Source organism: Pangasianodon hypophthalmus, chromosome 18 (assembly GCF_027358585.1).
Source record: "Pangasianodon hypophthalmus isolate fPanHyp1 chromosome 18, fPanHyp1.pri, whole genome shotgun sequence".
Classification (NCBI taxonomy): Eukaryota; Metazoa; Chordata; class Actinopteri; order Siluriformes; family Pangasiidae; genus Pangasianodon; species Pangasianodon hypophthalmus.
The window spans coordinates 2,689,789-2,702,825 of NC_069727.1; the positions used below are offsets into that span (position 1 = coordinate 2,689,789).

The 13,037-nt window shown below is 41.5% G+C and overlaps 1 protein-coding gene and 1 long non-coding RNA gene across 3 annotated transcripts in view; both read right to left on the bottom strand.

The window, feature by feature from the left end:
- The window catches only part of LOC113525245 (thyrotropin-releasing hormone-degrading ectoenzyme-like), a 55,389-nt gene that overhangs the window by 20,993 nt on the left and 21,359 nt on the right, over positions 1 to 13,037 (bottom strand). For both annotated transcript variants that reach the window (XM_053241850.1, XM_053241849.1), the window contains exons 6-9: positions 10,042 to 10,155; positions 5,854 to 5,988; positions 5,510 to 5,575; positions 3,328 to 3,393 (exon numbers count right to left, since the gene is read on the bottom strand). In XM_053241850.1, coding sequence (XP_053097825.1) covers positions 3,328 to 3,393; positions 5,510 to 5,575; positions 5,854 to 5,988; positions 10,042 to 10,155 — 381 coding nt within the window. The remainder of the gene's footprint in view (positions 1 to 3,327; positions 3,394 to 5,509; positions 5,576 to 5,853; positions 5,989 to 10,041; positions 10,156 to 13,037) is intronic.
- On the bottom strand, positions 7,104 to 9,780 carry LOC128321204 (uncharacterized). The gene is made up of 2 exons (XR_008304799.1): positions 8,749 to 9,780; positions 7,104 to 8,238 (listed from the first exon to the last, which is right to left on the bottom strand). It is a non-coding gene; the product is annotated as an uncharacterized LOC128321204 (long non-coding RNA).

Consider the following 13,037-nt stretch of genomic DNA (forward strand, 5'->3'; position numbering starts at 1 on the left):
TATCACTAATAAGCCTGACATGAAGAAACCTCACAGAAGATGAATTCACACAGGATGAGTGTGATGGCGGGGCTGCAGCCTCCGCACTACAAACACTTCCCACTCCTCGCAAGATCGCCGCCACTTCATGGACCACCACTGCTGTGGATAGCGCAGGAACACATGGCTGCAAGGCGGGGCAGCAGAAGCACACACAGCTGGCATACAATGATTAGAGCGGTAGAAAGAATCCAGGAGAATCCAGGAGACTCTAAAAGGCCCACGGCAGGCACGGTAAGGGGGGTCAGTTTTGTCATTAGGAAACTGCTGATCCCTTTTCTCTCTCTCTCACAGAGACCAAAGGCAGCGATGAACACCACACTCCCCAACACTGACAAGGCGAGATTCTTCACCCCGGTACTACAAGAAGCTTCCTGGGTCCCGCCTTGACGCCACTCACCCCTGCTCACCAAGCCCTAGGGTAGGACAACTGCTACACCTCTCACTTTCTCCCTCATACTGCACCCCTCCTACTTACTCTACATTAACACCGTAACTAGAAGAGCACCTTATTTTCCCTACGTCTGCCTGGTGTGTGTGTGTGTGTGTACTCAGCGCGCCGCAGCCTTGAATAGCTACAATGAGACTGTTGATGATTTAATAAAAGTGGGCATTTTCTGCTCAGTAATTATTCACACAGGACTATAAACTCAACGCTGCTGTTAATTGTCAGTGTCAGGAATAATTACCAAAGATGACACTCCTACTTTCTCCCATGTGAAGCAGCCTTAGGAGGCTGATGGAGGATTATTAGTTTGTTCTTTTACATCCTGTTACATTATAATGAATATAATTACACGAGCGAAGGTCACCTGATCCCACATCCCTACAGAGAAATTACACACAGCAATGATACAAAGACCCGTTTGACTAACAGGTTGTTGATTCCTTTTGCTACTTCAGAGGATTTTATAATGTTCACGTCACTCTGCTAAACCACGCTACACTCCTCGTACTCTTACAGATTTGATGTGACAGGAAGTGTATGGAGGCTCTGCAGTAATAACATCAATGCTGCAGTGCTGTGAGGTATTAAAGCACACTGACAGTTACTCTCATACTGAAAACTTCGACTCGAGCAGATCAGTGAATCACGGAGATGTCCGTCATCCAAAGGAAATGTGAAGGTGCAGCTCAGACGGTGAAAAAAGACTTACTGAAGGAGTAAATAATAAGAGGAGAAGTGAGAGAGTCATGGGCTTTTAGCGGCTGATGCTGGAGACGGATGGTGAGAGTCACACGGCCAAAAAGAGACTCAGTGCTTCATGTGGATCGTCTGTAACTGAGACTCGGGCACCTGAGAAAAGAGCTCAAAATGCAGCTGTCTCACCCGTCCATGTGTCCCGCTTTGTTTAATGTGGCAAGTAGCAGCTGCAGATCCTCTCATTCACAGATGGAGAGAAAAGCGAGTACAGCAGCTTCACCTTAACAATGATTTTCAGATCATTTTTTTTATCTGAGTCACAGTGCTGCTCTGATTCGATTAAAGAGCATGTAGTGGGGCTTAGAGCTGGCTCGTGGATTTGACTAAAGGCTTTGTACAGATTATTGTTTATTGTGTGTATAAATATTCATTAGATGATGGTTTATCTGGGGTTTTATTGCTGCTCAATTCCTCAATATAGTGAACACACAGTAAGCTAAGAAGACCTGAGGTCAAGGGTATCTAATTTATTTTAAACAATCTTTTAAACAGTTCCAGCACAACAGTGATTTCATATCGCTGTCTTATAAAAGATGCTAACGGCTCTCCAGTATCCTGCGGTTTCAGTAAATGAATCTCACACTTCCCTTGTGGTAGGTAATCTCATTAAGAAGACATTTTTCACCAGATTAGCGAGGCTAATGCTGAGAGTCATTGTCTGACTTTCCAGACTGTTAAAAGCTTGACTACCTGACAAGATTTTCTCTGCTTGACAAAAAAAAATTAATTTTGAACTTCTGGCAAAAAGAGGTGGTACCAGATACATGAAACTGGACACTAAAAGACTCCACTTGAATCTGAATTTGTTAAAGCTGGACATGTTGAGAATGGACTTATTGAACCTGGATGTGTTGAAGCTGGACATGTTGAGGCTGGACATATTGGAGCTAGAAATATTGAGGCTGCACATGTTGAAGCTGGATATACTGAGGCTGGACATATTGAAGCTGGACATGTTGAAACTGGACAAATGGAGGCTGGACATATTGAAGCTGGACATGTTGAGGCTGGACATGTTGAGGATAGACATATTGAAGCTGGACATGTTGAGGCAGGATGTGTTGAAGCTGGACATGTTGAAGCTGGATGTGATGAGGTTGGATGTACTGAGGCAGGATGTGTTGAAGCTGGACATGTTGAGGCTGGACATGTTGAAGTTGGACATGCTGAGGCTGGACATGTTGAAGCTGGATGTGATGAGGTTGGATGTACTGAGGCAGGATGTGTTGAAGCTGGACATGCTGAGGCTGGACATGTTGAGGATAAACATATTGAAGTTGGACATGTTGAGGCTGGACATGTTGAAGTTGGACATGTTGAGGCTGGACATGTTGAAGCTGGATGTACTGAAGATAGACAAGTTTCTAAGTTCTTCTAAGTTTAGATATGTTGTGAGTGGACATGTTAAAGATGGATGTGTTAACGCTGGACGTTCTAAGATAGGACATTCAGTGTCTAAGACAGAAACACACCTTTTTAGTTTGTTTGGGAAAGCAGAAGAGAACCGATGCCCATCTTAATCCGAACTGAAGCATCAGGTCTCACAGGAACCTCAGAGCAACGTGACCGATTCCTCTTTTATAGCCGTCTCTCAATTTAATACAGACACACTTTATGCCTCCATTAACTTCAAACGTTGCTCTTTCCTTAGAGACTCTTTAAATTGTCTGCTATGATATGAATTTTTATTTTATTTTCAGATTTTTGACTGAGAAAATCCAGGATCATGAAAGTTTTATCAAAATCACTCCCTTTTATTCTCACAGCAGAGTTTTAACTGCAGTAGAAATGAAAAAGATGTTCAAGCTGGTGATGGGAGTGAATTCTCAGAGTACTCTGTGTGTGTGTGTGTGTGTGTGTGTGTGTGTGTCTGCCCGTGTGTGTGTGTGCGTGTGTGTGTTTGTATTACAGTGGACACCAAGCTCCTTGCTGCTCACACCATCTTTCTGCAGGAGATGGGGAAGGATCAATAAGTTCTGTACACACTCTCTCTCTCTCTCTCTCTCTCAAATAAGTGTGAGTTTACAGATCCTGGGCTTAAAGCACACACACACACACACACACTCTTATAGTATGAATCTCACCTGTGAAAATGAGTTCCACAAGTCGTCCCTTGCCGTGTTTCCGTACTCGTGCGTCACTAAATAATCCTGTAAAACAGGCAGTGAGGAAAACTGGTAACTTCTTGCATCTGTTCATTCAGCAGCAGACGGAGATATAAAGCACATTCAGGAGAACGGAGGGAAAAACACCCTGCAGTGAGATAGTTATCGCTTCTCATTTCGATTCAGCACAGCGAGTGTAAATCCAGTGTGGCAGATGTTGGGGTTTGATTGGCTGAAGCTTCAAGATGGACAATAAGGAGAAAATTAGAGGCTCATGATGATGTTTAAAGAAGTCAGACATTCAGTGTGAAAGTGTTTCAGCGTCAGTGAGTGTGGTGAAGGACGAGAGAAAATGCAGATGGACACAATAAACAAGAAAGAAATCAAAGTTTCACAGTTTGACTGAAAAATGAATGAGAAAGAAAAACAAATGATTTACTTTCTACAAACACACTTAGAGAAAACAGAGGGAGAGAAACACAGCAGAAAGAGTTTATATAAATGAAAAAGGAACATTAATCTTGTGTAATAAGTTCCCTATCGGTGTCTTCCTGCAAATCTGCCTGCGTATCTAATCTAACACATTCACCTTGAAGAGTAAATATGAGTGTAAATGTTTCAGGCACTTTAGCTCCTTCACTCACTGCTGCTGATTTCCATCCAGGACATTTATATGATGTTATATTAGACATGCTGTCAGTTTTAATTAAAGGAATGAAAGCCTCTGTGTTGCAGTGAGAGGCGAGAGAGAGCAGACGCAGACAGCTCCAGAGACCTCGACCACGGACAGAACGACGACAGAGGAGATGCTGTGTGTGAATATTATTGAACTTAGAAACGGTGATTTATGTTTTTCAGGAAAAGTGTTCTCTCAGAAGCTTTCCTCTCCTGTCCTCATTCCTCCCTCCCACCTACCAGGTGTCACAGCCTAATGAACTGTACAGGCCATGTGGTCCATGAGCAGTGTGTTTAATCGCTCCTGCTCTATCAGTGGGGTGTGTGTGTGTGTGTGTATCAGTGAAGCCAGACGGAGGAGCATCGACACCGTGCCCTGTCACCCTGAGGTCAAGCTCCAGCTCCAAAAACCAGCACTCTGGGAAATGTGTGTGGAGATGCAGCAGATTACTGACTGACAAGCTCTGTTCTGGTCTGCTGAATCTCTCTCTCTCTCTCTCTCTCTCTCTCTCTTTCTCCGTCTCTCTCATTGTCTGACCGTTGCCCTGAGGCTGACTGACCATCAGGTCCAGACTCGGCCCTGGTCAGGCTGCCAAAGCAGCTTTTCATTATTTTCACTGCACTGATTTCAGGAGGACAAAATAAACCTGTCTGCCTTTAGACACAGCTCACACCAAGGTCACACACACACACACAGACACAAACACACACAAACACACACAAACACACACAATCACACATACACACACCACACTGTGCCGTCACTCAGGTAGTGTTTATGGATTAGGCTGGAGGATTTCACTCAGTGCCAAAACATAATCACGAAGCTGAAATCATCTGAAAGTGAGACGACGAGACGAACGAGTGAGAGAGAGACGAACACGAGAAAGTGAGAAATGACAGGTGAGTTAAACACTGCAGTTTAATAACCATGATGATTAAACACAATGTATAATTAATAACTGCAGCTCACAGGCATTAATGAGACTCTTCTACTGAAGCTTCTAGAAAATAAAGAGCTGTTAATGAGAACCGAGAGAAAACATCTGCCACACATCTGGAGTGGAAGTGTGTTAGGGCATAAAACGGGAGTAAAATTCAAATATGACACAGAGAGAGAGAGAGAGAGAGAGAGACAGAGAGACAGAGAGCAAGAAAAACAGAGAAAAAAACAGTGAGACAGAAAGAGAGGAGAGAGATATAGATAGATATAGGGAGAGAGAAAGAAAGGCAGAGAGAAAATAAATGAGACAGAAATAGAGAGAGAGAGGGAGAGAGAGGGAGAGAGAGACAGACAGACAGAAATAAAGACAGACAGACAGACAGACAGACAGAAATAAAGACAGACAGACAGACAGACTGAAATAAAGACAGAGAGACAGACAGAAATACAGACAGACAGAGAGACAGACAGAAATAAAGACAGAGAGACAGATAGAAATACAGACAGACAGACAGAGAGACGGTCTGATTTTGGTTCACTCACATTGATGCCTCTCTGAAACGCAGTTTGTCCCATGACGTTGGCCAACATGCGAATCAGTGCAGCTCCCTGCACACACACACACACACACACAGGTAAGAAGGTAATTGTCTAAATGAGATCATTTTTCAAACTGACCCTGTAAAGAAATCTAATAGAATACAGGTCACCCTGACTGTAGCCCATCTATCACTCAGTAAAAGTATTGGCACCCCCTCCATCAGTGGAAAGGCAGCACCACTGAGCAGATATGATTCGGATGGTGGTTTATTACCAGTACGGCAGTGACACTGACATGTTCAGGGGGGTTTGTGTGTCGTTGTGGAACATGCAGGAGAAAGCACAACCTTTTTGTAGGAGATCCAGTCGAAAACTCGGTGGATGTCAGCGACTTGGAAAAGCTCCTCTGAGATGGGATGAGACGTCGCCATACCGTCCAGCAGCATGACTTCATGAAGAACGTCAGTCAGGAACCTCTGTTTCTGGACACACACACACACACACACACACACACACACACACACACAGTGAATTACTCTGTGATGAAACCTGATGTCTCGCTCTGTAAGATCCAGAAATGGAACATTTTTCTTGAATGATCACTCACCATTTTCATAAGTGTTATAATGATAGAAAACACGCATCATCCACTTTCTATTACTAACAGAAACGGGAGAGTTAATGTAGGGTGTCATTACTTACGGTGAAATTATGTCTATGCTACAGTTCCTCTTATATACAGCGACCGTGTAATGGGAAATTCAAACATCACTTAATGACCATCTCAGAATGAACGTTTTTCCTGTTTCTCTGTGAAAAATCAGAAAAGTTTCGTCCTCCACGTCTAAAATGATCGTTATTATTATTCTGTGAAACAGATTTGTTATTTATCACACAGAGAAAATTAGTGATTTATTATAAAATGTGAGATTCCACGCACAAATGTGTGAAAGATGAATAATTTCACAGGAGAGTCCAGGAGAGGCCAGACGAACCGAAACTCGACTTCTTTTAGAGATGTTTTTCTTTTTCCCCAAAATCCACTGCAGTGATTCGCTCTTTTGTTGAGCTCCATGACATTTTAGACATCAGAAGGAGATCTGATTCTCTCAGTGATGTCTAAAAGGAACGCCTAATAAAAGGTTTCTGCTACACATTAAAGCAATGTGATTACAGAAGCCCTGAGGTGTAAACTGTGAAGATATTGAAGTGCTTTGTCATTATTTCAAACTAATAACTTGTTAGAACAACTGAATTCATTATTCCATCTTAATATCTCATTATTTCAACGTAATAAACCATTATTTTGGCATAACTCATTATGTCAAGATATTATGTTGACGTATATCTACACTTATTATATTTACATTTACATTTGTTACATGCTTTTATCCAGAGCGACTTACAGGAGTGCTTTGACATCTCCATCAATAAATACACTCAGGTCCATAAGTATTTGGACAGTGACACAATTTTCATAATTTTGCCTCTGTACACCACCACAGTGTATTTAACATGTAGCAGTCAAGATGTGATTGAAGTGGAGACTTTCAGCTTTAATTCAAGGGGTTTAACAAAAATATTGCATTAATCGTTTAGAGTCTCTCCATTTTCACAGGCTCAAAAGTAATTGGACAACTGACTGATAAGCAGTTTCATGGCCCGCTGTGGCCTGATTCCTAGTTATTTCATGACAAATTAAGGAGATAAAAGGTCTGGAGTTGATTCTAACTGTTGCATTTGCATTTGGAAGCTGTTCATTGGAACTCTCAATATGCCGTCCAAAGAGGTGTTGCAAAGAGATGCAAGTGAAGGAGGCCATCATTAGGCTGAAAAACCAAAACAGACCTATCAGAGAGATAGCAGAAACTTTAGGAGGGCCAAATCAACAATTTGGTACATTCTTAAAAAGAAGGAATGCACTGGCGAGCTCAGCAACACCAAAAGGCCTGGAAGACCACGGAAGACAACTAAAGTGGATGATCGCAGAATTCTTTCCTTTTTGAAGAAAAAACCCTTCATAACACTCTGGAGGAGGTAGGCGTATCATTATCAAAGTCTACAATCAAGAGACACCTTCATGAATGTAAATACAGACGGTTTACCAAAAGATGCAAATCGCTGTTAACGCTCAAGAACAGAAAGGCCATATTAGACTTTGCTAAAAACCTCTAAAAAAAAAAAAAAAAAAAAAAAAAAAACGCCTGACCAGTTCTGTTGCAAGATTAACTTGTACCAGAATGAAATACTATGAAAACACACATGACACCACACAATGTTTTTAATAACAGAGTGATAATTTAAGTGCTCCATTGAAGACTGCCAGTGACTCAGCTGTTCGGACATCTAGGGGAAGTTGATTCCACCACCTACGTACCCAAACAGAGAAGAGTCTTGATGCATGCTTTCCTTGTACCCTGAGAGATGGTGGGACCAGTCGAGCAGTGCTAGAGGATCAGAGGGAGCGTGGTGCAGTGCAGGGTGTGATCAGTGCTTTAAGGTAGGTCGGTGCTGGTCCATTTTTGGCTTCGTAGGCAAGCATCAGTGTTTTAAATCTGATGCAATCAGCTACAGGAAGCCATTGAAAGGAGCGGAGCAATGGGGTGGTGCGGGAGAGCTTAGGAAGGTGAAAACAAGTCATGCAGCTGCATTCTGGATCAGTTCATCATGCAGAGGTTTGAGGTACATGTCAGCAGCCCAGTCATGAGTGAGGTCAGTGAGTTTAAGTGAGTCTGAGAGGGAACAGGTAACAAACATCATCTAACTAAACAAGAAGAGGTTACAAACTCTTGATTAGACACCTGAGAGAATTAATTAGTATAGATCAACAGACACTTCCAAACAACACTACAGAGCCACCGGTCCAAAAAACATAAGAGTCAAGTAGATAGTACACAAAGATCAGAGTCCAATCTTACCAGTAAAGAATAAATCCAAGATAGACCAACTTAAAGCACACTGAATATCCAGTTAATTTGACTTAATACCTCATAATTTTGACTTAATATCTTTTGTTATCTCAACTTAATAACCTGTTATTTTGACTTAATCATTCATTCTTTCAATAATCTTTCTTAATATCTAGTTAATTCGACTTAATAACTCATTATTCAACTTAATGTCTCAATATTTCTGACATAATAAATTGCTATTTTGACTTAATACGTCATTATTTCAATACATTACAATAATATTTCGTGTTATTATTATCTCATTCGTATGAACATTGTCATAAATTCCACCTTTGCGTAGCGGCTCCCATAGTAACAAGCAGCATATGCTTCAGTTCAGTTTTCTGTTCTAGTCCTGACTCCACCCCCATCCTGTCTTTGCTTAGTTATCGGATTGTGTCCACCTGTTTTGTGTTAGTTCCTGATTAGTTCTAATTAGTATCCTGCTGTTTCTTTGCTTTTTTGTGAAGTCTTCTGTAACATGCGGGTGAACGAAGCAGGATGCAAGTGCGAGCGCTTGGTGTTTTTCATTAGAGCAAAGCCAGGAAACACAGTCAGAATCCAAAGTCCAAACAGCAAACAGGGATAATCCATAATCAGTAAACAAGGAAAACAGACAAAGGTCAAAAGTAGGACTAGAAAACCAAGGGTTGGATTTAAAGAAACAAATATAAATATGTGACTTTGCAATTAAACAAAGAAACAACAGGGTATATACGCATAACCTAATCAAGAATTAATGCAAAACAGGTGAACACAGTAGAGCAACAAACCAAAGACAGGACAGGAGTGGAGACAGGACTTAGAACAGAAAACCAAAACAAACACGAGAATTGAGAATCTCTGGCAATTATCCAATAAAGAGAGAGAGAGAGAGAGAGAGGGAGAGAGAGAAAGCAGCTGTTCAGCCACAATCTCTTCTCACAGGAGTCACGTAAGTGGGCTGTAAAATGAGTGCCATTAGAAGAGCTTCCATCTGGCCCATACCAGCTCTCATCACAGTGTAAACCTCCAACACCATTTCATTTCCACTCTCTCAGCTCTCCTTCCTCCATAAAGACGATATCAAACCCGTCCATCTGACACCCTCCACCCCAACGGTCTCGTAACACCGTCCAGCAGCAGCAAAGAGACAAAAACTATCAGGGACGAGTTTGTGAACACGTGCAGCTCCAGCGAGTCGCGTCTGCGTCCTCAATCAGTGCAGGAGAAAGAGAGAAACTCTGCTGAATCTGCACTCAGTAAAGTCCACAATCACACCATGAACACTCGAGCGCGTTCATCCTCCACATCGTTACTGCATTAAGGAGAATGTCCTACACACTGCTGTGTTTCTGTCCTGTCCTATGTGTGTGTGTGTGTGTGTGTGTGTGTGTGTGTGTGTGTGTGTGTGATACTAGAACCTCAGTGTCACATTTCTGCCTGAGACTGTGTGATTCCACTCATTTACTTTAGAGTGTTGAGGGTAAAAGTTATTATATATTTGTATTTAATCAGTCCAGCTGTGTATAAAAGTGTAACCGGTGATGTTTAGATCAGTATAAAATGCTGATGATGCAAAATAAATGAAAGGACGTCACTCACCATGTTCCATTTTGGGAAGAGGAAGTCGCTCCCCACGTACTCGAAGTAATGAGCAAATCCCTCTTTAATCCACACGTCATCCCACCACACTGGAGTGACCAGGTCTCCTAACCACTACACACACACACACACATTCATGAAACACAAGCAGAGTGAATTTTTGTGTAAATTGTTTGTAAAGCCATTCTGACGTAAATTTCCAGATTCATGAAAGTGTTCATTTTTTCAAAATGTAAGTTGGTACGAAACAAACGATTGCGTAAACGGTGTGTAAAACATCCGAACGTTTTGTGTTCTTTCAGGCAAACTGATGATACTGCATTTTGATAACAATGTTTACCATAATAATATATAATAACAAAATGAAATAATTAACCATTTATGTAATTGTGAAAATAAATTATTTATAACGAAAATGATTGAAAACAGCCACGTAGTCCATTTTCCTTTTTATTATAGATTACTCTTATTCCGAGCACCAATAGTAACCTATTCGTCTGCAAGCTTAATACTTTAATAGAGTAATTTTTGTTAGCCATATGGCCAATTAGTCCCTTAATTATTACGCAATTAGTTTACTATAAGAAGGACCAAAAGCCCACATAACTGTGAACACTTACTATGGCTGATAGAGCGCTTTTGCTTGATTTGGCAGACAGCTCTGCACAGAGAACATATTTTTAGTGCCTGTGCAGATTTATTTGCTGAGAATGATGACTACCCAGACCAGCTCTTTTGCATTTATGCAGTATACTGGAGCCAAGCCGGAGAAGGGAGTCCAGAAGGTCCTACAGGATTCCTGTACACCTACAGGTGTTTTCCATGCTTGGCTTTTTGGCAACAGGAACATTCCAGCAGGAGATTGCAGACACGTCAGGGATATCTCAGCCATCCATGAGTCACATCATCCCAGGTGTTCTAGGATGTTCTAGGATGTTCTAATACGCCTAATGCCTCAATTTGTGAAGTTCTCCTACAACATGGTTCATCAGTTGGAGGTGAAGCAGAGATTCTTTGCCATTGCAAACCTGCCCAACATCGTTGGCACAATTGACTGCACAAACATTCGCAACAAGGCTCCATCAAATGATGCACTTGCATAACTGAATAGGAAAAACTATCATTCCATCAACGTGCAATTGATTTCTGACGCCAAATGTGCACTCCTTAATGTAGTGGCCCACTGGCCAGGTGGAACTCACGATAGTTTCATCCTTCGGAGCAGCTCAGTTGGCGCACGTTTGGATAATGGTGCAGTAAGAGATGGCTGGTTAATCGGTATATAAACACCCCTTTAAAAAAAATAACTATACACTGTTGCCCTATTTGACTTTCTCACTTTTTTCCCCACACACTTAGGTGACAATGGTTATCCCCTGACACCATGGCTTATGACCCCACTGACAAATCCCCAAAGCCAGCAGAAACTGGCATACAATGAAGCACTCGCAAGAACTCAGGCAGTTATTGGAAGGATCTTAAAGTGTCACTGGTGGTGTTTGGACACATCAGGTGGTACACAATTACACAGACCAGAGAGCGTTTGCAAAATATGTGTCCTATGCAACACTGCTATGGAACATGGTCTGCCAGATCCAGAGGATCCACTTCCACCTGAGTGCGGTATGGTGAAATTCTTTTTCCACATATCTCAGCTTGTTAGGAAGCTGGGGTCAGAGCGCAGGGTCAGTTGTGATACAGCGCCCCTGGAGCAGAGAGGGTTAAGGGCCTTACTCAAGGGCTCAACAGTGGCAGCTTGGCAGTGCTGGGGCTTGAGCCCCTGACCTTCCGATCAGTAACTCAGAGCCTTAACCATTGAGCCACCACTGCCATTTGTTGGCAACACAGCTTCACAAATTTGATCTTGCTCATCCAGCACTGCTTGACTTAAAACGGTCTTCTGTACAGAGCTAAAATGGTGAGGGCTGAACAGGTTCTGTGCCTTAGGCTGAACAGCTCCAGTTGCTGGTTCAGTGGCCACATGGGAAGATACAGTTGGTGTTTGATTATCTTTAAAAAGAACAATAAATTCAGCTCAGTGGGATTTGTCTTTGTAGATTTCCTCTTTTTTAAGATAAAAGGAGTTGTAGTAAACTGTCTTTTTGTTTCACCACTTCGAAATGGACCCAAAATATTCAGTAATATAGTGATATGGAGCCTGAATGTGTTAGACCTGTATTTAAAATCAAATTTTACACAGCTGAAATGAGGGAAGAATTAAGCCATTACCACCTGATTGTGCCGAAGTGTTTTCCTGCAAGCGGGGCCCATCACTGTCACCATCAGGAATTATATCTGACAGAGGGGTTTCACCAATTATGCTGGTGATGCGTTCATCACAAATGGATCAGCTCGGCGACGGAGGACCTCCTCCAGTTCGTGCAAAATTTTGTCGAAGTGAGCTAATGCATTTTTTACACTCAAGCTTCATGTCGAACCATTTCCTTTTAACTTCCTAGACCGTTGGAATAACAGATGAAACTGTGTTAACAGCATCTGTAATTTGCTGCCAAGCCTCTTTTTTTCCTAGGGCCTCTCAAAATCTGTTACAAGATGTTAAAATAGTATTAATAATTTACTGAAGGATAAGAGAGAGTCCTCTAAACAAGTCTTTACATTTTAAACTATATTCCAGCAGTTTCTCAAACTCAATACATTTTGGTCAATATTTTAATAGAACTGATTGTGATCTTTAATCTGTGAAATGAAGCTCTAAAAAACCTTAAAGGAGCTTTAAGTGTGAAAATGTTTAAACATCTATTATAATATATATTATCTTAAACTAAGCCAATGTTCTCTCATATTTCACATCAGTTAAAATATTCAGCATAGATATAACACTAAGATATTCTGATTAGTGTAACCTATGTGGATATGTGTGTGTATTGTTTTTTTTTCTTTTCTTTTTTTAATTTCAGAACAGAAAGCAGCACAAAAACTTTTGTTTTGTTTAATTGATGCTTTTTGGATGTGTATTAGAAATAATTTTCGCAGCT